The sequence below is a fragment of the Oncorhynchus mykiss genome, chromosome 5 (assembly GCF_013265735.2).
Source record: "Oncorhynchus mykiss isolate Arlee chromosome 5, USDA_OmykA_1.1, whole genome shotgun sequence".
NCBI lineage: Eukaryota > Metazoa > Chordata > Actinopteri > Salmoniformes > Salmonidae > Oncorhynchus > Oncorhynchus mykiss.
In genome coordinates this window covers 32,881,632-32,908,603 of record NC_048569.1, presented here as the reverse complement: position 1 = coordinate 32,908,603, position 26,972 = coordinate 32,881,632, and the positions used below count along the sequence as shown (strand labels likewise).

The window sequence follows — 26,972 nt, the reverse complement described above, 5'->3', positions numbered from 1 at the left end:
CCTCCAGCATCTTCATAAGGTTGTTTGCGTTGTTCTGTGATTGATTTGCATTTTTTGCAGCAAAGTACGCTCATCTCTAGGAGACAGAATGCGTTTCCTTCCTGAGTGGTATGACGGCTGGGTGGTCCCATGGTGTTTATACTTGCGTACTATTGTTTGTACACATGAACGTGGTACCTTCAGGTGTTTGGAAATTGCTCCCAAGGATGAACCAGACTTGTGGAGGTCTACACTTTTTTTTCTGAGGTCTTGGCTGATTTCTTTTGATTTTCCCATGATGTCTTAATTGCATTGTTGGTTGAGGGCTTGTAAGTAAGCATTTCACTGTCAGGTCTACACCTGCTGTATTTGACGCATGTGACAAATACAATTTGATTTGATGTGATTTTAATTTACCATGGCTTTTAACCCCCTTCTGCTTCAGATATACACAAAAGCTTGTCACGGCAGATTTCCTCCTCTTCCTCAGAAGAGGTGAAACAAGGATCGGAACAATACGCAGGGTGGTAGGTGTCCATGGTTTTTAATAAGAAAAACTAAACATGAACACAATTTCAAAATAAGAAAGTGAACTGGCAACGAAACAGTCCCGTGTGGCACAAACACTGACACAGGAAACAATCACCCACAAAATACCCAAAGAATATGACTGCCTAAATATGGTTCCCAATCAGAGACAACGATAGACAGCTGCCTCTTATTTTTATTTTTTTATTTCACCTTTATTTAACCAGGTAGGCTAGTTGAGAACAAGTTCTCATTTGCAACTGCGACCTGGCCAAGAAAAAGCATAGCAGTGTGAACAGACAACACAGAGTTACACATGGAGTAAACAATTAACAAGTCAATAACACAGTAGAAAAAAAAATAGAAACAAAGTCTATATACATTGTGTGCAAAAGGCATGAGGAGGTAGGCGAATAATTACAATTTTACAGATTAACACTGGAGTGATAAATGATCAGATGGTCATGTACAGGTAGAGATATTGGTGTGCAAAAGAGCAGAAAAGTAAATAAATAGAAACAGTATGGGGATGAGGTAGGTAAAATTGGGTGGGTTATTTACCGATAGACTATGTACAGCTGCAGCGATCGGTTAGCTGCTCAGATAGCAGATGTTTGAAGTTGGCGAGGGAGATAAAAGTCTCCAACTTCAGCGATTTTCGCAATTCGTTCCAGTCACAGGCAGCAGAGAACTGGAATGAAAGGCGGCCAAATGAGGTGTTGGCTTTAGGGATGATCAGTGAGATACACCTGCTGAAACGTGTGCTACGGGTGGGTGTTGCCATCGTGACCAGTGAACTGAGATAAGGCAAAGCTTTACCTAGCATGGACTTGTAGATGACCTGGAGCCAGTGGGTCTGGCGATGAATATGTAGCGAGGGCCAGCCGACTAGAGCATACAGGGCGCAGTGGTGGGTGGTATAAGGTGCTTTAGTAACAAAACGGATGGCACTGTGATAAACTGCATCCAGTTTGCTGAGTAGAGTATTGGAAGCTATTTTGTAGATGACATCGCCGAAGTCGAGGATCGGTAGGATAGTCAGTTTTAGTAGGGTAAGTTTGGCGGCGTGAGTGAAGGAGGCTTTGTTGCGGAATAGAAAGCCGACTCTAGATTTGATTTTAGATTGGAGATGTTTGATATGAGTCTGGAAGGAGAGTTTACAGTCTAGCCAGACACCTAGGTACTTATAGATGTCCACATATTCTAGTTCGGAACCATCAAAGGTGGTGATGCTAGTCGGGCGCGCGGGTGCAGGCAGCGAACGGTTGAAAAGCATGCATTTGGTTTTACTAGCGTTTAAGAGCAGTTGGAGGCCACGGAAGGAGTGTTGTATGGCATTGAAGCTCGTTTGGAGGTTAGATAGCACAGTGTCCATGGACGGGCCGGAAGTATACAGAATGGTGTCGTCTGCGTAGAGGTGGATCAGGGAATCGCCCGCAGCAAGAGCAACATCATTGATATATACAGAGAAAAGAGTCGGCCCGAGAATTGAACCCTGTGGCACCCCCATAGAGACTGCCAGAGGACCGGACAGCATGCCCTCCGATTTGACACACTGAACTCTGTCTGCAAAGTAGTTGGTGAACCAGGCAAGTCAGTCGTTAGAAAACCGAGGCTACTGAGTCTGCCGATAAGAATATGGTGATTGACAGAGTCGAAAGCCTTGGCAAGGTCGATGAAGACGGCTGCACAGTACTGTCTTTTATCGATGGCCGAGGTTGGAGTAGCCAGGAGGAAGGCATGGCCAGCCGTTGAGAAATGCTTGTTGAAGTTTTCGATAATCATGGATTTATCGGTGGTGACCGTGTTACCTAGCCTCAGTGCAGTGGGCATCTGGGAGGAGGTGCTCTTGTTCTCCATGGACTTTACAGTGTCCCAGAACTTTTTGGAGTTAGAGCTACAGGATGCAAATGTCTGCCTGAAGAAGCTGGCCTTTGCTTTCCTGACTGACTGCGTGTATTGGTTCCTGACTTCCCTGAACAGTTGCATATCGCGGGGACTATTCAATGCTATTACAGTCCGCCACAGGATGTTTTTGTGCTGGTCGAGGGCAGTCAGGTCTGGAGTGAACCAAGGGCTATATCTGTTCTTAGTTCTGCATTTTTAGAACGGAGCATGCTTATCTAAAATGGTGAGGAAGTTACTTTTAAAGAATGACCAGGCATCCTCAACTGGCACGCCCAATTTTTCAGTTTTTGATTTGTTAAAAAAGTTTGAAATATCCAGTAAATGTCGTTCCACTTCATGATTGTGTCCCACTTGTTGTTGATTCTTCACAAAAAAATACAGTTTTATATCTTTATGTTTGAAGCCTGAAATGTGGCAAAAGGTCGCAAAGTTCAAGGGGGCCGAATACTTTCGCAAGGCACTGTACAATTGACCGGAAACAGCCCCATAAACATACAAACCCCTAGACAAGACAGAAACACATAAATCCCCCATGTCACTTAAATCCCCCCCCCCCAAAGGTGCGGACTCCCGGCCGCACACCTAAACCTATAGGGGAGGGTCTGGGTGGGCGTCTGTCCACGGTGGCGGCACAGGCGCGGGACGTGGACCCCACTCCACCATAGTCTTAGTCCGCTTTTGTGGCATCCTAGGAACGGCGACCGTCGCCACCGACCTAGTATTGGCAACCCTACTAAATGGCCCCACTGGACTGAGGGGCAGCTCCGGACTGAGGGGCAGTTCAGGACTGAGGGGCAGCTCAGGACTGAAGGGCAGCTCTGGACTGAAGGGCAGCTCCGGGCTGAAGGGCAGCTCCGGACTGGCTGACAACTCTGGCAGATCCTGGTTGACTGGCGGCTCTGGCGGATCCTGGCTGAATGGCGGCTCTGGCGGATCCTGGTTGACTGGCGGCTCTGGCAGACCCTGGCTGACTGGCGGCTCTGGCGAATCCTGGCTGACTGGCGGTTCTGGCGGATCCTGGCTGAATGGCGGCTCTGGCGGATCCTGGCTGAATGGCGGCTCTGGCGGATGCTGGCTGACTGGCGGCTCTGGCGGATCCTGGCTGACTGGCAGCTCTGGCGGATCCTGGCTGAATGGCGGCTCTGGCGGATCCTGGCGGATCCTGGCTGACTGGTGGCTCTGGCGGCTCCTTGCAGACTGGCGGCTCTAGCAGCTCTGGACAGGCGGGAGACTCTAGTAGCTCTGGACAGAAGGGAGACTCTAGCAGCTCTGGACAGGCGGGAGACTCTAGCAGCTCTGGACAGGCAGGAGACTCTAGCAGCTCTGGACAGGCGGGAGACTCTAGCAGCTCTGGACAGGCGGGAGACTCTAGCAGCTCTGGACAGGCGGGAGACTCTAGCAGCTCTGGACAGGCGAGGCACACTGTAGGCCTGGTGCGTGGTGCCGGCACTGGTGGTACTGGGCCGAGGACACGCACCTCAGGGCGAGTGCTGGGAGGAGGAACAGGGAGTACTGGGCTCTGGACACGCACAGGAAGCCTGGTGCGGGGGGCTGCCACCGGAGGGCTGGTGCACTGGATAGACCGGACCGTGCAGGCGCACTGGAGCTCTTGAGCACCGAGCCTGCCCAACCTTACCTTGTTGAATGCTCCCGGTCGCCCTGCCAAAACACACCTCCAGGCTTTGCAAGGGCTATTTGACAAAGAAGGAGAGTGATGGAGTGCTGCATCAGATGACCTGGCCTCCACAATCACCCAACCTCAACCCAATTGAGATGGCTTGGGACGAGTTGGATCACAGAGCAAAGGAAAAGCAGTCAACAAGTGCTCAACATATGTAGGAACTTCTTCAAGACTGTTGGAAAAGCATTCCAGGTGAAGCTGGTTGAGAGAATGCCAAGAGTGTGCAAAGCTGTCATCAAGGCAAAGGGTGGCTATTTTGAAGAATCTCACATGTAAAACATATTTTGATTTGTTTAACACTTTTTTGGTTACTACAATATGTTATTTCATAGTTTTGATGTCTTCACTATTATTCTGCAATGTAGAAAATAGTGAAAATAAAGAAAAACCCTTGAATGAGTAGGTGTTCTAAAACTTTGGACCGATAGTATATACATATACAGTATATAAGTCTGAGGCCAGTTTGAGAGTTGATCAATGCTTTTGATCAGATCAGAGTTGATCAGATCAGTCCTGTTACAACATTCAACCTGCAGTTTTGTATTATTTACAGGTTGGTTAATGTTCATTACCTACTGTACTAACTATGTCAACAGCAAATACAAGGGAGATAGTGTTTAGCCATGTCTATCCAATGTCAAAAACATTCCACAGTAAAAAAAAAAAAAAATATATATATATATATATATATATATATATATATATATATATATATATATATATATAGATAAAGCATGGCATATATTTTCATTTTTTATTCAACCTAAATAGAGTACAACATTTTAATTCCTAACAAATGTAAAAGAAATCCTAAACAAAAAAGGAATTTGAAAATGGTGTCGAGGGTAATACATCTCTAGGACATCTCAATAGGTAGTTCCTGCTCTCTCCCATCTTTGCTTGATGTCCCTTTCCTGTGAATTTGAAAAAGAATGTTATAAAATGTCAGAATGTAACACACTTATTGATATTACCATGACATTTAAATATTGTTCTCATCCCTTTCCTTAAAAAAAGGTTACTGTATTGACTTTGTAAGAATACCTACTACCTTTGGACAACAAAGAGAACAATAGCAGAGATCACTGCCACGGTGAACACAACTCCTCCTAAAATACCCACGATCAGTCCTGAGACAAGAGCAAACACAACAGACAGTTAAAAAGAACTCTTTCATAATGACAATATAGGTCCATTACCAAGATAATCATCAAGATACTACCTAATTTGTTAGGGTCAACATGATCTCAAACTCTAGATAATCAACTCTACAAAAATGGCACAAGAGGTATTGATGTACCTGCATTAGTGGAACTCTCATCTGGGTTAGCTCCTGGCTCTGCAGCAGCACCACCCCTGGCTCCTTTGGCTGCAGAAGAAGAACAGCTCACATGAACAGGATGAACAAGCATCAGTAATATACTGTAGTTGTAATGAAGTGGTGGAGGAAGGACCTCTAGTGGACTAAAGAAAAACTGTCAAGACAGTTGAAGTCAGCTGAGTGTCTGTTGTGCAGTGTAAGGAGGAATTGCACCTCAATGTCTAAAATGCCCTTTAGTGTCTACAGACTATTTTCATACACATTTCATACATAAACATGCATTTCCATATGGCAGTAGAGAGAAAGAGAAATATGTATGTTCTTTATATTGAAAATGGGGTGTTGTTATCTTTGGGTACATATTATCATTACCTCAGATGTAGAGGGAGAGATAAGAAATAGTGGTATCACAAAAATAGATAGTGAACTGACCCATGCATGTCTGTTGACAGTGCTCTCTGGTCTCGAAACGGTTGCCATTGCCCTGACAGCCCCCGTAGTGGAAGATACGGCAGGTTCCCTCTACTGCGTTGTAGTAGTACATCAACAACATGGCAAAGCAACTGCCATGGTCTAATCGAAGGTCACACACTGCACCTGAGAGAGCAGAGAGAACATATGAGGGGAAATTATGGGTTTGATGAACTTCTATGAATAGCTCAACAATTCTTCCTTAAATGGATGGATCATTTTGAGAGAGTAGCGTAGCATAATAATCTGATTATAGAATGGCTGTGTATGATATGTCTATTTGCTTATTATATGGTTTGGACAATATCTTGTCCATTATGAGTTCATCAATCACTAACCATTATTATAAAATCCAATACACCAATGCAACACTGTACAGTTTGTATCTGTCATATAGACTTCCTGTTTGTTAGTCCTCTTTGAATCTACACCTAAAAAAATGGCCACCATACAGCAGCCACTCTCTCTCCCCACTCTCTGTAGCAGCCTACCTGCAGCTGGGTAGAGCTCGTCAAACTTGGCAGAGCAGGCCTCCATGCACGTCCTGTCTGTGTTGAAGCGGTTCTCATTCCCTTCCAGTCCTTTGTAGATGAAAGGAAAGCAGATGCCTGCCCCCTCATCGTAGTAATACTGCAGTTTAGTGAGATCTTCCTTTCCCTCCGCTGGCTTTCCCTCGTCCATCTTCCTACTGCAAAACGGTTCTGAGAGAAGAAGATCAGTGTTGGGGAGTAGTGAGCTACATTTAGGTCAACTAGTCATTTAATTACATTTTGGAGTAGCTTGGTGTTAGTTTAAATAAATTCAAGTTGCAATTTTCAGTAGTTAATGACTTTTTTTGCCATGTAGTGGTGTAGCGAATTACTGGAACTACACATATTTTTCAGCAAAAATAAAATATGGGTGAAGTATGCAATGCCTAATTCTCACTTGAATCACGTTTTGTGTGCCTAATTCTCACTTTTTGTTTTTAATAGTCTAAATTGCACATTCTGTTAACATTTGACTTCAGAGTGATCTTTTCTTGCAATTTGTAGTCTATGACATTTTAGATTTAGATATAATTTTTCACAAAGTAGTTTGGATGTAGAACTACTTTTTCTAAGTCACTTTAGTTAAATAAGCTGTGTTTTTCTTAATGGTAGCTTTAGTATCGCTTGAAGTAATTGTTAACAATTTAAACTATATTTTCAGAGTAAATTCCCCAACACCGAAGAAGTAACTGACTAGTGACAGCCCATGTTCTCTCGACAGTTTTGACTGAGTTCTTTAACAGTAAAAACAGTGTGGATGTATGATTTGCAAGTGCATTCTCAATCTAGTTTGAACCATCTCAGTTGTGTGTTTTCTTCTTTATTTCCGACACACCTCAAAAAAATGTCAATATGCATCTGAATAATATTGAGAAAGGACCCCATTCACAATGTAAACCCAGCCTTACATGTAAGATGGGATGGAATACATGATATCATCAGTCATTCATTTCCGAGAAAAAAACAAAACATTATTTCCACTCCTAGATTTAGTAACCATGTTGGCGTTACTTGATTTTGCTTTGATATAACTGGCATAAAGGAATTATGACAAAGTAGGAGTGCAGGTACTTCTTACAGTAGCACACATGCTGTAGTTAAAGCAAGGTGATAAAGCAAAGAAGGGTTCATTGAATGAATGCAGAAATGTAAAGAAATATAGAATATACTCACCAATGGACAAAGCTATAGGAAGCATAACTCCTAGGAAAAATATATTCAACAGTGGATTTGCCATAATTGTGTCGCTGGTAGGCCAAGACCGTAAATTCCCCCCAACAGAAAGAGGTTGACTTCTTTTCAAATCCTGTTCTATATGCTTCTGTCCACAGGTATGTAACGTTATTTGTAGCCCTTATCAACACTTAGGTTTTTATGACCTAGGAGTGTCTTTCTCTCTCATTCGGTCACAGATCCCATAGTTTCAGTCATAAAATAGGTAAATGACTGGCAGTATCTTGCCAAACTTTTTCAGTGTTCATGTTTTTATTGTAGTTGAGTAATCAAGCATTTCACACACATAAATTAATAAATAATGCAAACATATCCCCAACTACAAGACCTTATGGTAACCTTTCTTTTATCTTCAAAGAAACGTCCGTTACATTGAGTGGAGCTACCCAGAGCGGAGCTACCCAGAGCTGAGCTACTGCACCTCGGGTCAAAGAGTAGAAGAAGGATAAAAGCATTAAAGTACTAATCCTAACCCTAGAATGGAATACATTTTACTTACAGCAGTAACCCTAGCCATAACCCTAAACTTAGCTTTATGTCCACCTCCTGGTGCAACCCTAAACCTCAGCCACAACCCTAACCCTAGACTAAACCAGGGCCAGCCCTAGCCTTTTGGGGGCCCTAGTTGAGATTTTGCAAAACATTTTAGTGGCCCACCTCTAGATGGCAAGAATAAATAAATAAATGATAATTTCCTGTAATTCTACACATTTTGCCATGGGGCGGAGAGAACATTTCAAAATTGTTCTTCTAATTTCATGACATTTTGCTATGGTGCGGAGAGAAACATTCGTAGTTTTACAGATTATTTCCTGAAATTCTACACATTTTGACATGAGATGGAGAAACATTTTTGCCATTTTTAAGCAAATTTCCTGAAATTCTACACATTTTGCCATGACTTATGCCATGTTAACATGATATCTGAGTGACTAACAAAATCAATGGGGGCCCCTTCGAGGTCAGGGCCCCTGGGCACATGCCCGGGCAGTAATTTGACCATGATTTCTATAAGTTTAGATAGCTGGGTAGACCACTTTACCAATCTAAAAACATAAGAGGAAAACTACTAATGTACAACCACATTTTGAAATGGCACCTTGTGCATTCTATTCTAACACTCAACAGTAAGTTGAGATCCTGACTGAGTTCTTACGTTATTATTATTTTTTTGGTGGTTGGGTCCCCTGGCGGCCGGGGGCCCTAGGCGACCGTCTATGTCACTTATGTCCAGGACCGCCCCTGGCCTCAACCACAACCCTAACCCTAGCTTAATATCCACATCCTGATTCAACCCTAACCCTCAACCACAACCCTAACCCTAGCTTCATATCCACATCCCAGTACAAACCTTATTCTAGCCTCATCTACAACCCTAACCCTAATATTGGCATAACCCTAGCCTTTTGTTCAACCTTGGATCAACCCTTACCTTAACTCCTCTAAATCAGGCTCCTCAAAATTCTCAATTTAACCCATGGTCCTGACTCATTGGATAAGAAGAATGGATTTGAAGTAGATTTATTTATAGCCACAGCCAAATAAATATTATTAATCATACATTTGGGATGTGGCACCAACTCAACAAAAACCCATCTGTGAGTAAACAATATACTTTTCTATTTTTCATTCTCTCGATACAGAAACATAATATATCACATAATATCTGACATATCTACTTCCTATTTCATAGGGTCTTCCAAAATGAATCAGCATCATATGAACAGCCAAGTCTGATATGCAGAAGCAAAGAGGAAATTGCACAGACACACAATCAGAAAGCTAAACCTGGTTTCCTCCATCCAAATGGTTTATTGGGCCAATAAATAGGCTATTATGTTTACTTATTATATCATTTTAGGAAGTGCATAAGATTGCTGAACAATGCTATACTTAGTCTCAATGGTCTAAAGGAGATTCCTGTTTGTCTGCTTCCCCTCATCTGCACTGATATGAAAGATCCTGAAAGGTAATAAATGTCACATTTCTGAAATCCCTAATACTGCTATCTCTAACCCTTTGTTTTCAGATTACTGCAGATGAAGCACAGAACACTAGGAAAGGAAGCCACTAGACTATTGTGATTAAGCCTCCATACAGGTAGTCAAAGCTGAGTTCAAATACATGTGTTTTTTAGTTATTTTTTTCTGTGGATTTGAGTATTTGAGTTTCAAATAACACAGCCCAAAACAAGTACTTTTATTTAAGTAAAAGATTGAAATTGAAAGTATTTTCAAATACCTATTTCAAATACTATTTTCAAATACCTAGGATAAATGTATGGGAGTGTATTTGAGTTAGTGCATTTCAGTATTTTCAAATACTTTTCAAGTGTATTTCCACATACATTCCAATGTCCAACTACATGTTTTTTTTTCAAATAAAGGTTATCTGAATACGTACTTCAAAATGTATGTGAAAGTAATTTAAATATTTTTAAATGTTATTTGAACCCACTGGCCTTAAGCCTATTGGACTAAATTATTTTGGATGAAGTCCACTAGGAGTCATCAAGTGTTGAGTTTTGAATCTCACTCTCACCTATAAAACATGACAGGTATCAGTTTACAGTAGGTAATATAACATGCCTGAGAGCTACATCAGAGAGGCTGGCCTAGTTATTATGACAGAGTCAACAGAGTCGTTTCGATAACCAGCAATGAGAATGATGGTACTGAGACATTACATGTATTTCATTTCATCTTAAACATACTGTATGTATTCAATATTGTATGGTAAATTGGAATGGACATTAAGTATACAATACAAGTGTGTCTTTTAGAAAAACCCATAGTTATACCCTTCTCTGTTTGAGAACACAGGTCCAAATCTCTCCGAGTGCTTATTAACTCTGGGGACGACGAGAGCTTGATGGACACTACCCTGGTGTCTGCGCTGGGCATCTCCACACAACCACTCTCCATTCCCATGGACGCCAGACCATTGGACGGACGCTTTATTGGCAGAGTCACCCACACTACGTTTCCCATTAACGTGAGAGTGTCGGGCAATCACAATGGGAGTATGCAGTTCCTGCCCATTGAATCCCCTCATGCACCTATGATTTTGGTCAGCACCTCAGGAGTAAATGTCAGTTGGCTTTTCATAGCCGATCATTCAGAGTTAGAGACAGCAGGTGCGGTAGAGAGAGAGTCCAAAACAGCAGGTCCGGGACAAGGCAGCACATCCAGGGAACAGGGTTCCATAGCCACAGGCAGAACAGTTGAAACTGGAGAAGCAGCATGACCAGATGGACTGGGGACAGCAAGGAGTCATCAGGCCAGGTAGTCCTGAGGCATGGTCCTAGGGGTCAGGACCCCCGAGAGAAGAGAGACTACACTCAATTATAGGACCTACTGAACTACTTATCGGCCCTTTCCCCATCTCCAAGATCCTTAGCCCCTCTGCTGTTTGTCTTCTGTTGCCCCGTACCCTCCGTATACATCCCATTTTTCATGTGTCCAGAATTAAACCTACGTCTCACAGCCCTCTGTCTCCTGTTTTTATACCTGTGTTCTCTGTTGCCAGTTCGTCTTGTCTCGTCAAGTCTACCAGTGTGTTTTTCTATACTCCTGTTTTCCAGTCCCTGTTTTCTAGTCCTCCTGGTTCTTGCCTTTTCTGCCTGCCCTGACTCTGAGCCCGCCTGCCATACCATTTTGCCTGCCCTGACCTCGAGCCTGTCTGCCATCCAGTTCCCATCTGACTCTGAATTGGTTTACAAACTTCTGCCTGTCCTCGACCTGCCTCTTGTCTATCATTAAATATCAGAGACTCTAACCATCTGCCTCCTGTGTCTGCATTTGAGTCTCATCCTGGGTCGTGATACTATATGGAGGAACAATGGGTACATTTTGAAGATGCACATGCTCTCCCCAGAATCTTTGTACGTGTCTATTTTAAAAGGATAAAGCTAAGGACATTAACAACTTCATAGTTAAGAACACTATAACAATATGGAAGAAAATTAAATGAATTCTACAAGAACCAATATCACTCACTAATTCAGAATTCACCAATAAATTGATCAAGATGGAAAACTAAAGGCATAGAAACTGTGAATGACTTGGTAACAGGAAATACATTTATTTCCATGACCAAATTAAAAAGTAATTTTGGACTGACCAAAAGTTAAACGTCACAAAATGTTTATTTGACATCTTTTAGACATCAGAGCAACCTTGAGGGAACCATATTTGAGTCAGAAAATGATGTTCATATGATAGGTAAGATATACAAAACCTTGCAGAGAGCCTATCCAACTGACAACCTCTTAGAATTTTTTTTTTACTATTGGAATCAAGACTAAAAAAGAACTGATATCAACACAAGATGGAGGAATGTTGGAACATAAATAACAAAATTCAAGTTAATGAAAATTGATGCTTAATCCAGTATAAACTAAAGTATAGAATTAATTATACAAGAGACAAAATTCTGAAAATTAACAATGAGTCAACTAACAATGACTCAATAATCCATACTTTCTGGGAATACTATAAAGTCCTGAAGTTATGGGTGGAGCTAGAAAGTTGGCTGTCAGAAGAATTACAATGTAAACATACTTTTAATCTGTATGTTTTAATGATTTATTATTGAAAGGAGGCACTAGGGATGGAGGTGTGACCAGGCACTGGGGATGGAGGTGTGACCAGGCACTAGGGATGGAGGTGTGACCAGGCACTAGGGATGGAGGTGTGACCATGCACTAGGGATGGAGGTGTGACCATGCACTAGAGATGGAGGTGTGACCAGGCACTAGGGATGGAGGTGTGAGTATGCGGGTCTGGGGGGATGAGATGTAGACATTGTTTGTGTGTGTCTGTAAGTTGTTGTTCGTTTGTTTCTGGCTTGTGTAATTTTTTGCAAATATTTTTGTTGTAAACAAAATGGATAATAAGCAGTAATGCGCATGTCATTAGTTTAAAGTTGATTCCAGACACCCCCCCTTGAATGATGATGATTAAACAGCCTTTCTTGTGCTGTCTGACAAGGCATAGGTGTCCTTCAATCTGCCTGTTAAAACAGCATTTCTCAGGGTGGGGACCTCTGCAAAAGGCATGTATGCGTCTCCTGTTGAAACCAAGCAGAGGGAAATGTCAGTTTGTTGCTTTAAACATTTTGACTGCAAGAAAAGACAACCTGGAACATCACCAATATCTAATTCTATAGGACCAAGAGGAATCAGTTGCAACCCACCAGTGGGCCACAACCATTAGAAATCCTGCAGGGGAGAGTGAGGTAAGTTGAGCCAATGTCAAGTTGAGCAAATGTATGTTTTCTTCCCAAGTGTGATACAAGGCATTATCGCTAGGATACGAGGTAACAACAGGGGCTGGCCTATGTTAAAAAAAAAAAAAAAGTACAAAGTGTTTGTTAGGTGTTAAGCCTGTGTTAAAATATTACTAAAAAGACAAAAAAAAAGCTATTGTGATTGTGTTGAATTGTGTTTGGGGAAAAAAACCTTTAAAAAAGGCAGTGGTAGTATTTAATTCAGTACAGACATTTGTAGGTGGCTTAACTTACCCTGTCCCATGGCTCAACTTACTCCGTATGGAGTAAAGAGACCACTTTTTGGACAAGCTATGTTTCAAAACTGTTTACATGAATTCTGATTATTTCCAGGGATACACAACATCCTGAAATATACACTATATATACAACTAGTGGATTCGGCTATTTCAGCCACACCCGTTGCTAACAGGTGTATAAAATCGAGCACACAGCCATGCAATATCCATAGACAAAAAATGTCTGTAGAATGGCCTTACTGAAGACCTCAGTGACTTTCAACGTGGCACCGTCATAGGATGCCACCTTTCCAACAAGTCAGTTAATCAAATTTCTGCCCTGCAAGAGCTGCCCGGTCTGTAAGTGCTGTTATTGTGAAGTGGAAATGTCTAGGTGAAACAACGGCTCAGCCACGAAGTGGTAGACCACACAAGCTCACAGAACGGGACGGCCGAGTGCTGAAGCATGAAGAGCGTAAAGATCGTTTGTCTTCGGTTGCAACACTCACTACGGAGTTCGTCGGGAGCTTCATGAAATGGGTTTCCTTGGTCGAGCAGCCGAACACAAGTGTCAGCTGGTGTCGGATGGTGTGGTGTAAAGCTCGCTGCCATTGGACTCTGGAGCAGTGGAAATGCGTTCTCTGGAGTGATGAATCACGCTTCACCATCTGAAAGTCCGACGGACCAATCAGGGTTTGGCGGATGCCAGGAGAATGCTACCTGCCCGAATGCATAGTGCCAACTTTACAGTTTGGTAGAGGAGCTGTTTTTTTATGGTTCAGGCTACAGCATACAATGACATTCTAGACGATTCTGTGCTTCCAACTTTGTGGCAACAAGTTGGGGAAGGCCCTTTCCTGTTTCAGCATGACAATGCCCCCTATGCACAAAGTGAGGTCCATACAGAAATGGTTTGTCGAGATCGGTGTGGAAGAACTTGACTGGCCTGCACAGAGCCCTGACCTTAACCCCATCGAAGTCTTTGTTAGAAAGAATAATATACAGTGGGGCAAAAAAGTATTTAGTCAGCCACCAATTGTGCAAGTTCTCCCACTTTAAAAAATGAGAGAGGCCTGTAATTTTCATCATAGGTACACTTCAACTATGACAGACAAAATGAGAAAAAAAATCCAGAAAATTACATTGTAGGATTTTTAATGAATATATTTGCAAATTATGGTGGAAAATAAGTATTTGGTCACCTACAAACAAGCAAGATTTCTGGCTCTCACAGACCTGTAACTTCTTCTTTAAGAGGCTCCTCTGTCCTCCACTCGTTACCTGTATTAATGGCACCTGTTTGAACTTGTTATCAGTATAAAAGACACCTGTCCACAACCTCAAACAGTCACACTCCAAACTCCACTATGGCCAAGACCAAAGAGCTGTCAAAGGACACCAGAAACAAAATTGTAGACCTGCACCAGGCTGGGGCGACTTAATCTGCAATAGGTAAGCAGCTTGGTTTGAAGAAATCAACTGTGGGAGCAATTATTAGGAAATGGAAGACATACAAGACCACTGATAATCTCCCTCGATCTGGGGCTCCACTCAAGATCTCACCCCGTGGGGTCAAAATGATCACAAGAACGGTGAGCAAAAATCCCAGAACCACACGGGGGGACCTAGTGAATGACCTGCAGAGAGCTGGGACCAAAGTAACAAAGCCTACCATCAGTAACACACTAAGCCGCCAAGGATTCAAATCCTGCAGTGCCAGACGTGTCCCCCTGCTTAAGCCAGTACATGTCCAGGCCCGTCTGAAGTTTGCTAGAGAGCATTTGGATGATCCAGAAGAATATTGGGAGAATGTCATATGGTCAGATGAAACCAAAATATAACTTTTTGGTAAAAACACAACTCGTCGTGTTTGGAGGACAAAGAATGCTGAGTTGCATCCAAAGAACACCATACCTACAGTGAAGCATGGGGGCGGAAACATCATGCTTTGGGGCTGTTTTTCTGCAAAGGGACCAGGACGACTGAAAGAATGAATGGTGCCATGTATCGTGAGATTTTGAGTGAAAACCTCCTTCCATCAGCAAGGGCATTGAAGATGAAACGTGGCTGGGTCTTTCAGTATGACAATGATCCCAAACACACCGCCCGGGCAACGAAGGAGTGGCTTCGTAAGAAGCATTTCAAGGTCCTGGAGTGGCCTAGCCAGTCTCCAGATCTCAACCCCATAGAAAATCTTTGGAGGGAGTTGAAAGTCCGTGTTGCCCAGCAACAGCCCCAAAACGTCACTGCTCTAGAGGAGATCTGCATTGAGGAATGGGCCAAAATACCAGCAACAGTGTGTGAAAACCTTTTGAAGACTTACAGAAAACGTTTGACCTCTGTCATTGCCAACAAAGGGTATATAACAAAGTATTGAGAGAAACTTTTGTTATTGACCAAATACTTATTTTTCACCATAATTTGCAAATAAATTCATTAAAAATCCTACAATGTGATTTTCTGGATTTTTTTTCTCATTTTGAGTAGTAGTTGAAGTGTACCTATGATGAAAATTACAGGCCTCTCTCATCTTTTTGAGTGGGAGAACTTGCACAATTGGTGGCTGACTAAATACTTTTTTGCCCCACTGTATTTCCCTTGACGGAGTGATGCTGAATGTAAAAAATGGCTCCACTTACCCCACTCTCCCCTACAGATATTCCTATTCAAACAATGTTTTTTAGTGGCTGGGTGGACCATTTGGTATAATGTTCTAGGACTTCTCCTAGCTCACCGTATGGCAGGCCCTGCTTTCTCCTGGACTGCTCAGTTTCGAAGAACGTCTCATGCTTCTCCCAGTGCTGGTCACATGAAGCACACAGGAAGCTGGACTGGAAGATAACACAGCGACATCCTGGGGGCCATAAGACACCATTGCACACTGGAGTAAACATGGCGCTGGAGAAGAAGGCAGACTTTTTACATGCCCCAGCCGATTGTGTTTTTTTGTTTGTTTATTTGCGTTGTTTGCAACTTATTTTTTTACTTATTTTGTACATAATGTTGCCACTACCGTCTCTTATGACCGAAAATAACTTCTTGACATCAGGACTGCGATTGCTCACCACGGACTAGCAGAATCCTTTTTTTAATTTCAAGACTCTGACGAGCCCCGACGTTCCCGGACCCCGTGATCTGCGTGAAGTGGAGACGGAGAAAGAGGGGCCGAAGGGCGGGCTGCCTTCTGAGAATTCGTAGGCGATCGAAGAAACCCCCACTTCCCTCCATTCTACTAGCAAACGTGCAATCTTTGGAGAATAAAATCTATGAGTTACGAAGAAGATTAAACTACCAACGGGACATTAAAAACTGTAACATCTTGTGCTTCACAGAGTCATGGCTGAACGACAACAATATCAACATACAGCTGGCTGGTTATACGATGTACCGGTAGGTTAGAACAGCGGGGTCTGGTAAGACAAAGGGCGGCGGACTATGTATTTTCGAAAACAACAGCTGGTGCATGATATCAAAGGAAGTCTCAAGCTATTGCTCGCCTGAGGTAGAGTATCTCATGATAAGCTGTAGACCACACTACCTACCGAGAGAATTTTCATCTGTATTCTTTGCAGCTGTTTACATACCACCACAGTCAGAGGCTGGCACTAAGACAGCATTGAATGAGCTGTATTCCGCCATAAGCAAACAAGAAAATGCTCCCCCAGAGGCGGCGCTCCTAGTAGCCAGGGACTTTAATGCAGGTAAACTTAAATCTGTATTATCAAATTTCTATCAGCATGTTAAATGTGCAACCAGAGGAAAAAGAACTCTGGACCACCTATACTCCACACACAAAGACGCACACAAAGCTTTCCCTTGCCCTCTATTTGGCAAATCTGACCATAATTTTATCCTCCTGATTCCTGCTTACAAGCAACAGTTAAAGCAGGAAGCACCCGTGACTAGATCAATAAAAAAGTGGTCAGATGAAGCAGATGCTAAGCTGCAGGACTGTTTTGCTAGCAGAGACTGGAATATGTTCAGAGATTCCTCCGATGACATTACATCAGTCACTGGCTTCATCAATAAGTGCATTGATGACATGACCAACCAGAAGCCATGGATTACAGGCAGCATCCGCACTGAGCTAAAGGCTAGAGCTTCCACTTTCAAGGAGCGGGACTCTAACCCGGAAGCTTATATGAAATCCCGCTATGCCGTCTGACGAACCATCAAACAGGCAAAGCATCAATACAGGATTAAGATCGAATTGTACTACACCGGCTCTGATGCTCGTGGGATGTTTCAGGGCTTGCAAACTATTACAGACTACAAAGGGAAGCACAGCCGAGAGCTGCCAGTGACACGAGCCTACCAGATGAGCTAAACTACTTATATGCTTGCTTCGAGGCAAATAACACTGAAACATGCATGAGAGCACAAGCTGTTCCCAGAAGACTGTGTGATCACGCTCTCCACAGCCGATGTGAGTAAGACCTTTAAACAGGTTAACATCCACGATGCTGCAGAGCCAGACGGATTACCAAGACGTGTACTCCGAGCATGCGCTGACCAACTGGCAAATGTCTTCACTGACATTTTCAACGTCTCCCTGAACCAGTCTGTAATACCAACATGTTTCAAGCAGACCACTATAGTGCCTGTGCCAAAGAACACAAAGGTAACCTGCCTAAATGACTACCGACCCGTAGCACTCACGTCTGTAGCCATGAAGTGCTTTGAAAGGCCAGGCATGGCTTACATCAACACCATCATCCCAGAAACCCTAGACCCACTCCAATACGCATACCGCCCTAACAGATCCACAGATGATGCAATCTCTATTGCACTCCACACTGCCCTTTCCCACCTGGACAAAAGGAACACCGACAGTTGAAGTCGGAAGTTTACATGCACCTTGCCAAATATATTTAAACTCAGTTTTTCACAATTCCTGACATTCTTAAAATAAAGTGGTGATCCTAACTGACCTAAGACAGGGAATTTTTCCCAGAAATGTCAGAAAAATAGTAGAGAGAATGATTTATTTCAGCTTTTATTTCTTTCATCACATTCCCAGTGGATTAGAAGTTTACATACACTCAATTAGTATTTGGTAAAATTGCCTTTAAATTGTTTAACTTGGGTGAAACGTTTTGGGTAGCCTTCCACAAGCTTTCCATTAAAAGTTGTGTGAATTTTGGCCCATTACTCCTGACAGAGCTGGTGTAATTGAGTCAGGTTTGAAGGCCTCCTTGCTTGCACACGCTTTTTCAGTTCTGCCCACAACTTTTCTATAAGATTGAGGTCAGGGCTTTACGATGGCCACTCCAATAGCTTGACTGTGTTGTCCTTAAGCCATTTTGCCACAACTTTGGAAGTGTGCTTGGGGTCATTGTCCATTTGGAAGTCCCATTTGCGACCAAGCTTTAACTTCCTGACTGATGTCTTGAGATGTTGCTTCAATATATCCACATCATTTTCCTGCCTCATGATCTGTTTTGTGAAGTGCACCAGTCTCTCCTGCGGCAAAGCACTCATACAACATGATGCTGTCACCCCCATGCTTCACGGTTGGGATGGTGTTCTTCAGCTTGCAAGCCTCCCCATTTTTCCTCCAAACATAATGATGGTCATTATGGCCAAACAGTTCTATTTTTGTTCCATCAGACCAGGGGAGATTTCTCCAAAAAGTAAGATTTTTGTCCCCATGTGCAGTTGCAAACCGTAGTCTGGATTTTTTATGGCGGTTTTGGAGCAGTGGCTTCTTCCTTGCTGAGCAGCCTTTCAGGTTATGTCGATATAGGACTCGTTTTACAGTGGATATAGATACTTTTGTACCTGTTTCCTCCAGCATCTTCATAAGGCCTTTGCGGTTCTTCTGTGATTGATTTGCATTTTTCTCAGCAAAGTACATTAATCTCTAGGAGACAGAACGCGTCTCTTTCCTGAGCGGTATGAGGGCTGCGTGGTCCCATGGTGTTTATACTTGCGTACTATTGTTTGTACAGATGCACGTGGTTCCTTCAGCCGTTTGGCAATTGCTCCCAAGGATGACCCAGACTTGTGGAGGTCTACAATTATTTTTCTGAGGTCTTGGCTGATTTCTTTTGATTTTCCCATGATGTCAAGCAAAGAGGCACTGAGTTTGAAGGTAGGCCTTGAAATACATCCACAGGTACACCTCCAATTGACTCAAATGATGTCAATTAGCCTATCAGAAGCTTCTAAAGCCATGACATAATTTTCTGGAATTTTCCATGCTGTTTAAAGGCACAATCAACTTAGTGTTTGTAAACCTCTGACCCACTGGAATTGTGATACAGTGAATTATAAGTTAAATAATCAGTCTGTAAACAATTGTTGGGAAAATTACTTGTGTCATGCACAAAGTAGATGTCCTAACGAACTTAGTTTGTTAACAAGAAATTTATAGAGTGGTTGAAAAACGAGTTTTAATGACTCCAACCTAAGTGTATGTAAACTTCCGACTTCAACTGTATGTGAGAATGCTATTCATTGACTACAGCTCAGTGTTCAACACTATAGTGCCCTCAAAGCTCATCAATAAGCTAAGGACCCTGGGACTAAACACCTCCTTCTGCAACTGGATCCTGGACTTCCTGACGGGCTGCCCCCAGGTGGTAATGGTAGGTAGCAACACATCCGCCACGCTGATCCTCAACACAGGGGCCCCTCAGGGGTGCGTGCTCAGTCCCCTCCTGTACTCCCTGTTCACTCATGACTGCACGGCCAGGCACGACTCCAACACCATCATTAAATTTGCCGATGACACAACAGTGGTAGGCCTGATCATCGACAACGATGAGACAGCCTATAGGAAGGAGGTCAGAGACCTGGCCATGTGGTGCCAGGACAACAACCTCTCCCTCAACGTGATCAAGACTAAGGAGATGATCGTAGACTACAGGAAAAAGAGGACCGAGCACACCCCCATTCTCATCGACGGGGCTGCAGTGGAGCAGGTTGAGAATTTCAAGTTCCTTGGTGTCCACATCACCAACAAACTAACATGGTCCAAGCATAACCTATTCCCCCACAGGAGACTGAAAATATTTGGCATGGGTCCTCAGATCCTCCAAAGATTCTACAGCTGCACCATCGAGAGCATCACTGCTTTGGTATGGCAACTTCTCGGCCTCCGACCGCAAGGCACTACAGAGGATAGTGCCTATGGCCGAGTACATCACTGGGGCCAAGCTTCCTGCCATCCAGGACCTCTATACCAGGCGGTGTCAGAGGAAGGCCCTAAAAATTGTCAAAGACTCCAACCACCCTAGTCATAGAATCTTCTCCCTGCTACCGCAAGGCAAGCGGTACCGGAGTGCCAAGTCTAGGTCCAAGAGGCTTCTAAACAGCTTCTACCCCCAAGCCATAAGACTCCTGAACATCTAGTCAGATGGCTGCCCAGACTATTTGCATTGTCCCCCCCCCCACCCCCTCTTTACACCACTGCTACTCTCTATTGTCATCTATGCACAGTCGCTTTAATACCTACATTTACATGCTACCTCAACTAACCAACACATTGCCTCTGTATCGGTTGCCCCCTGTATATAGTCTCGCTATTGTTAATTTACTGCTGCTCTTTAATTACTTGTTACTTTTATCTCTTTTCTTATCCATGTTTTTAAAAAACTGTATTGTTGGTTAGGGGCTCGCAAGTTAGCATTTCACTGTAAGGTCTACCTACCCCTGTTGTATTCGGCAATGTGACTAATAAAATGTGCTTTGATTTATTTGATTTATCCCATGTAAGGGTGCCATGAAACAAAGTGAAACCCTATCAAACTGTACTACTGGGTCCTGTCCCACCATTTGGGAAATGTCTGAACACATACAGTCCTGTCATTTCTGTTTGCAATTATTACATCATTGAGCGGCTCACATGTCCATTTATTGTTCACTACCGTACCTCCCACCCTGCATGAGTGTCCTGCCCTGGGAGAGTGTTGCTGGTGGGGGTGTTTGCACCGACAGAGGGCCCTCCAGACCTGGGAGTCAAACCCAGGTCTCCCTCTAACCCACGGCTCCCCCACCTCTTCTGGACGGGACGGTATGAAGGCAAAGGCCCCGCAGCTACAGGACGGGACCAAGCAGGGCACACGCACACTGGAGCCTGACGCACACACACAGACACACCATTATGTAATCACAAACTAGTTTAATTACACTCGTGTAGACCAGGCACATACACACACACCATACAATTTTTTAAATCCATTTTTTAGACAGATGGTCTGTACCTGTGTATTTCCCATGCTCATACAGGTGATGTCCACAGAAGCACATGGAGGAGTCACCCACTCTAAAACAATCCCAGGTCAAGTCTGGACATCTCCAGCCCACATACACACCTGAATACAACACCACCACAGAGCAGAGACAGAGAGCAGAGAGCAGAGACAAAAATACTGTAGGAGCCTATCTGTTAGTTGTAAATAGGGAATGTGAGCAGAGGATGGTGGTACCTGTCTGTATAGCTTTCAGTGCTGCCTCTCTCTCAGGGCCGATGAGGTCCTTGACCTTTTGTCCAGGCCTCTGTGTGTGACTGTGTATCCACTTGGGAACTGCCACTGTTCCATTGGTATCTGTAGATACTGAGGTACAGTCAGTCGGACCGGGAGTAAAGGTAAACAAGGCTAAGACACCACAAGAAAGTTTGGTTGTATCAAGTTTCTCTCTGTGTGCGTCTGTGTGTGTCACTTTTGGTTCCTTGGAAGTTGTGGGAACGTATGTTTTTGGTTTCCCATTGGTTCTGGGAACGAAGCCATACGTTTCCTGACCGGTAAAATCGAACGCTTTTTAAACATTCTGAGAACAGAAGTGAAAATTTAGCTTGTTCTTGGAACCTTAATTTGTAGGTTGCAAGGAGGTACTGAGAACGTTTTACTATGATTCCCTGAAACTTTTCCTGGGAGGCTTTATTAACTTTCTGAGAACGGAAATTATAGGTTATTTTAAGGTAACGTCACAATAAGACTTTTAATAACACTGCTAGCTTAGTTTGGGTTTACTGTGTTGAACTCCAGGCACAGATAGGGCACAATACATTTAATTTGCTTAGGCATTAATCGCGCAAAAATATGTATTTTCTATTGTGGCACGGCATCAGAGATTCGAACCTATGATATTCTGTTATCTATCCATGGATTTAGAATGAAAATGGCGTTAGCATGACATGTTTTTTTAAGTCATACAAAGCTGTTCATTTTAGTCTATTCCAACAGACCCCATTTCAAAGGAAACAAGCACTCATTAAGATCAGGTGTGGACAATTAGAGGACGTGGCCAACACACCTGAACACACTTAACAAGATAGAGGACAGAGTGTTTTGTTGATGCTGAGAACGGAATGTATATGTTTTTAAATAACATTCTTAGAACGATCTCTGAACGTTACTGAAGCACTCTTGTGGTTTTTACGGCAAGTTTTTATAACGTTTTCTGAACAATGAGAACATGACTTTAAATAGAACCATGAGGAAACGTTACGCTGAGTACTAAAATTCCCACAGAATAACATTGTGCTGAGAATAAATGTGCTGAGAATGTTCCAAAGCCAAGCAACTATCCTGCACCATACCCAGAAAATTGTGAGAAGGTTGTATGCAAAATAACAGACTAGCACACTTTTACCAAGCTCTAAGAAACATATGGTTCTCAGAACATGATGTTCTAGCTGGGGTGTGTGTATGCATGTGTGCTGCCTACCTGCAGGGCTGAGGTGGACTGGCCTTGCCACTACACTGTGACGGAGTTTCTCCTTCCTCTTCCCTGAGCTGGTCACCAGAGCTCTGTTCTGCAAACCTTGGTCCTCAGAAGCCATTCATAAGCACTAACACACCGACTGACTGTGACAAACAAGAGGTAATACAAACACAGACAACAGGTAGCCAAAATTGACACAAACAGGGAATCTAGCAAACATAGGCCCACTCACAAGAGCTGACAGACATGAACAGTGAATCAAACATTTACAATCTTCTTCAGACAATTATTTTGTTTAACTGTCTATTCTCACCTTTCATAGGTGCAGTAGACAGTAGACTTTAGTTATGTTACCTAAGTTGTTGATGACGTTACTATGGAGACAGATACTTAAGACTTGCAAGTAGCAGTGTAGCACTACAAACTAGATGGTAATTTCCCATGAAGAAACTATTTGTGACTTGCTTCAGCTCTTTAAATGTATTTTTGTGGTAGTTGAAGAAGTTTAAAAGTTTTTTCTTAAGTGAAGCAGTGGAATATAATCAAAGTGAAATATATTAAAATATCTGGTCTGATTACTTTAATAGAATACTATATCAACCTTATTACTTTTGAATGTGGGCCTGTCATGCCAAATAATGTCTCCCGGCCAAATAGTGTCCCCCTCTACCTCTCCTTTGAGAGTAATTCTGAGGTAATAATTTATGAGGTGAAATAGCTCTATAACTGTCTGCATCCTCCTACGAGGTAAAATAGAGCCAAGCAACCAGCATAGCAACAGACACTTTGGTTCATTATGTAATCCGGTCAGAATGTTGAAAGTTTTAGCAACAGTCCTAGCAACAGAAGCTAGAACTCCTCGAATCCCATTGTGACGTAGAGGGCCACACTATTTGCCATGAAAGGCCCCCTTACGAAAAAAAAAATGCAGTTTGAGTGCAGTATAACTGCAGTATGGTGCAAACACTGCATCCAAAATAAGCTATTTTTACTGAAGTAATTTTGCAGTGTTACTGCAGTTAGAGTGCAGTATAAATAACTGTGCTCTCCATTGCTATTGTTTTACATTTTTCAAAGTTCCAGTTATATTCAACATAGGGAAGTTAGCTTAATGAAACTAGTTGATGCGGTTCTAAAACAGCTTTACTTCTTGATTGGTAGAAGATAATTCGGTTCTGATTTCAGATTTCAATAGCAGAGAAGTAGACAAAGATTGTATACGTTCTTGCCTAAGTTGTTGGGAAAGTGGTCAAAGTAGCTGATCTTTGTCAAAAGTTACATTGTTTACTGTGAATAGAATGTTGGAAGTCTGGGAGTTTGTAACAATGGGGCCTTTAGAATGCTGAAGAAATCCCATAAGTGGATGGAGGACAAAAAGATGGACAAAAAGCTTAATAGTTAAAAAAGTATAAAAGATATCAAAATGTTCCTGACCAGTCGACACGTTTTTACGTTTAAATGGTGTTTCTAGCTTAAACGGTGTAAGAGAAGCAGCGTTCCAAAGAATAATTGTAAGTGAGAAATAAGTTGTACATTACTAAAAATAGAGTAGTCTCGTAATACAGACAGACATGTTTTTTAAAATTATACTTTAAACCTGGTCTTCTGAATGTATCAATGCTGGTTTGCGTGACAGGCGTTATTGTAGCATAAGAAAAACAGAGAAGCACTCAGTTGGCATTTTACTTTAAAATTGGTTTATTACTTTATAATATAAACAAATACTATTTGTATAAAAACCAACAAAACAATGATTGCCAAGATTTGATTACAAAACATATCTGTGCAAATAAGGTCATTAGTTTGCTAACCCTCCTTTCTTAACCCCCCCCCCCCCTTTGCTACCCCTCTAACCCCTCGTCTCATTCACAGAACAGAAGGTGAGACCACCCACTCAACTGGATTATTCCCCAGATTCACCTGAGTGTGGTCTGGTCGAGATGCGCAACAGAAACAGAGTACAGGTATTTGCGTGATAAGTAATATTATAATCAGTTTATTAAGAGGAAATGACATCACTACTACACTAATAGTCTACATGCCAGTGCTTGCTTTCATATGCTGTGGGTCTTACCAAATAGCAGGACTGGGGTAAATACATTGAAACTCAAGGAATGAAAAGGACATTTGGTTAATGAATCGAAGCAAAAATATTGTCAAATACAATTTCCATGAATAAATTAGATGGAATTTATATGCAATTGACCCACCCCTGCCTAATTAAAATGTCTGTATACCAGGCTATTGAGGGTTATCTAGAAACATGGGTGTCATCTGGGTACCAGTCTGTCCCTGCTTAAGTATACTTCTAGTAGCTAGATACAGTATGTTGAACGATATAGCAGTCAGGTAGAGTGGGAGAATGCAGCATCTCAGATTGCTATAGAATAGTATGTGGTTCCCTCGTCCAGAGAAAGTGGAGCAGCCATTGGTTAACAGGTCTTGCAGGTTTAAGTCTTGCAGAAAAACAAAGAGTCCTCAACAAGGAAATGTGGTGATATTATCCAGCGGGAAGTGAAAAGTGCTGTGGCTGGAAAGGATGTTTGTGTGTGTACAACAACTCTGTGTGTATGAAGGGGATGACAAGGCATAATCTTGTATCTCTGTCTCAAACGTTCTCTCTCACACACACACACACACTTAAAACCCTATTGTTATCTCCCCTCCATGCACACACCTACTACAGTATTTTGCGATTGATTCACTGCTGTACAGTTCAAGGCCCGTGCTGAAACACTGCCATACATATTGGAAGGACATTTTGCACACTATGAGGTATTGACTTAGGGCCCTATCCCAATCTGGGAAGCAGGCTTGCCAGTTACATCAAAGACAACATTGTTACCTGTGTGACAATTCAAATGACAGTGCAAGAAGAATGATGTTTTTGACATATTCAGACGTCAAACCCAGTGAAAGGTTGGAGTGAATAGAGCCCTTGTGTTCAGTGAGTCTTCACTATGGCAGAGTGTACATTGTAGACTGAAAACTGTGAAGTTGTTAAGTAGAGCTGAGAGAATGGAATTCCTTAAAAAGGGAATCGCTCAAAATAGTGCCAAATGGCAACAAAAAGGAATAACTTTAAATGACAACACTGATCTAAAATATTTCCAAAATAATTTGCAGTCAAACCTTGAGATAACAAAAAGGCTACTAAAGACTACCATAAACATATGAAATAAAGTGGGAGACATAATAGCGAATAATTTGCCAGTAAGGATAGTAGTGCTTTAAAAAAAAGTACATTATGATTACGTGTTGTTCTCCAGAGATGATTGATAGAGTAGTGTTCATATGTAGCGCCAACTCTGATAGGTCCTGGCAGTTCTACCAGTCCATCAGCTAGCCAATGACCTTGCAGCTATCACCGCAGTGTCCTCCCCCACGTGTACGTGCCCAATAGGACGGCAGGGTATCTCTGGGTTGGTAGGAAAGGGTTACATTCTCAACACACATCAGTCTTTCCTCTCCCTCGTTCCCTCCTCTAACCGCTCATAATAATGCTCACACGGAGGTCCTGTTGGTGTGGAGCTTTGAGTTCTCCTAGTGAGTTCTTGTGAGATCTCATAGTGATGTCTCTCATTGCCATGTATTCTTGTGAGATCTCATAGTGATGTCCAGTGAGTTCTCGTAGTGATGTCTGGTGAGTTCTCATAGAGACGTCTGGTGAGTTCTCATAGGGACGTCTCATCAGTTCTCATTAGGGCATCGCATCAGTTCTCATAGGGACGTCTCATTGGTGTGTGGCCGTGAGTTCTCCTCCTCCAGCAGGGCGATGCGTTGTTTGAGCATGCGGACGTGGGTCTCGTGGCGCTCCACCATGGCCATCATTTGAGCCTCCAGCTTTTTCAGCTTGCCCTGGTGCTTCTTCTTGGCCTTCTCGTATGCTGCCACCAGGTTACTAGAGAGTTGGAGAGAAAGAGAGAGTCAAATGGCTAGACAGGACAATGCAGACAGACAGATGGATGGATTGGCTTCAGTTGGTTCTGATTTGGTGAGTTCAGTCACAGAGAAAGAGGGGTTGCAGTGAAAGTGAAATAGTGAGATGTAGTAATTAACTTGAATGTGTTTAGGAGGAAAATTGTGTTCATGCAATCCATAAAGAATAGTGCTGTTCTATATCAATTCACCCCCTTTCCCAC

The 26,972-nt window shown here is 42.7% G+C and overlaps 3 protein-coding genes across 6 annotated transcripts in view; all 3 read right to left on the bottom strand.

Annotated features, from left to right (window-relative positions):
• Positions 1-4,840: 4,840 nt before the first annotated feature.
• On the bottom strand, positions 4,841-7,741 carry LOC110523631 (putative Kunitz-type serine protease inhibitor). Its single transcript, XM_021602498.2, has 6 exons — positions 7,592-7,741; positions 6,380-6,589; positions 5,850-6,014; positions 5,397-5,465; positions 5,148-5,226; positions 4,841-5,010 (listed from the first exon to the last, which is right to left on the bottom strand). The coding sequence occupies exons 1-6, from the start codon at positions 7,653-7,655 to the stop codon at positions 4,953-4,955; spliced, it is 645 nt and encodes a 214-aa protein (XP_021458173.2). The 5' UTR covers positions 7,656-7,741; the 3' UTR covers positions 4,841-4,952.
• A 4,052-nt stretch (positions 7,742-11,793) lies between these two features.
• LOC110522915 (protein FAM221B) lies at positions 11,794-22,948 on the bottom strand. Its single transcript, XM_036979037.1, has 6 exons — positions 22,834-22,948; positions 21,591-21,719; positions 21,366-21,476; positions 21,035-21,238; positions 15,893-16,012; positions 11,794-12,721 (listed from the first exon to the last, which is right to left on the bottom strand). Exons 1-6 carry the CDS (start codon positions 22,946-22,948, stop codon positions 12,612-12,614), a joined length of 789 nt encoding a protein of 262 aa, XP_036834932.1. The 3' UTR covers positions 11,794-12,611.
• A 1,556-nt stretch (positions 22,949-24,504) lies between these two features.
• Positions 24,505-26,972, bottom strand: part of LOC110523629 (colorectal mutant cancer protein) — a 121,919-nt gene continuing 119,451 nt past the window's right edge. For 2 of the 4 annotated variants that reach the window (XM_036977297.1, XM_036977296.1), the window contains exon 19: positions 24,505-26,731. In XM_036977297.1, the coding sequence (XP_036833192.1) occupies positions 26,551-26,731 (181 nt within the window). In that variant the 3' untranslated portion in view covers positions 24,505-26,550. The remainder of the gene's footprint in view (positions 26,732-26,972) is intronic. The other 2 variants (XM_036977298.1, XM_036977299.1) reach the window with 1 other exon arrangement.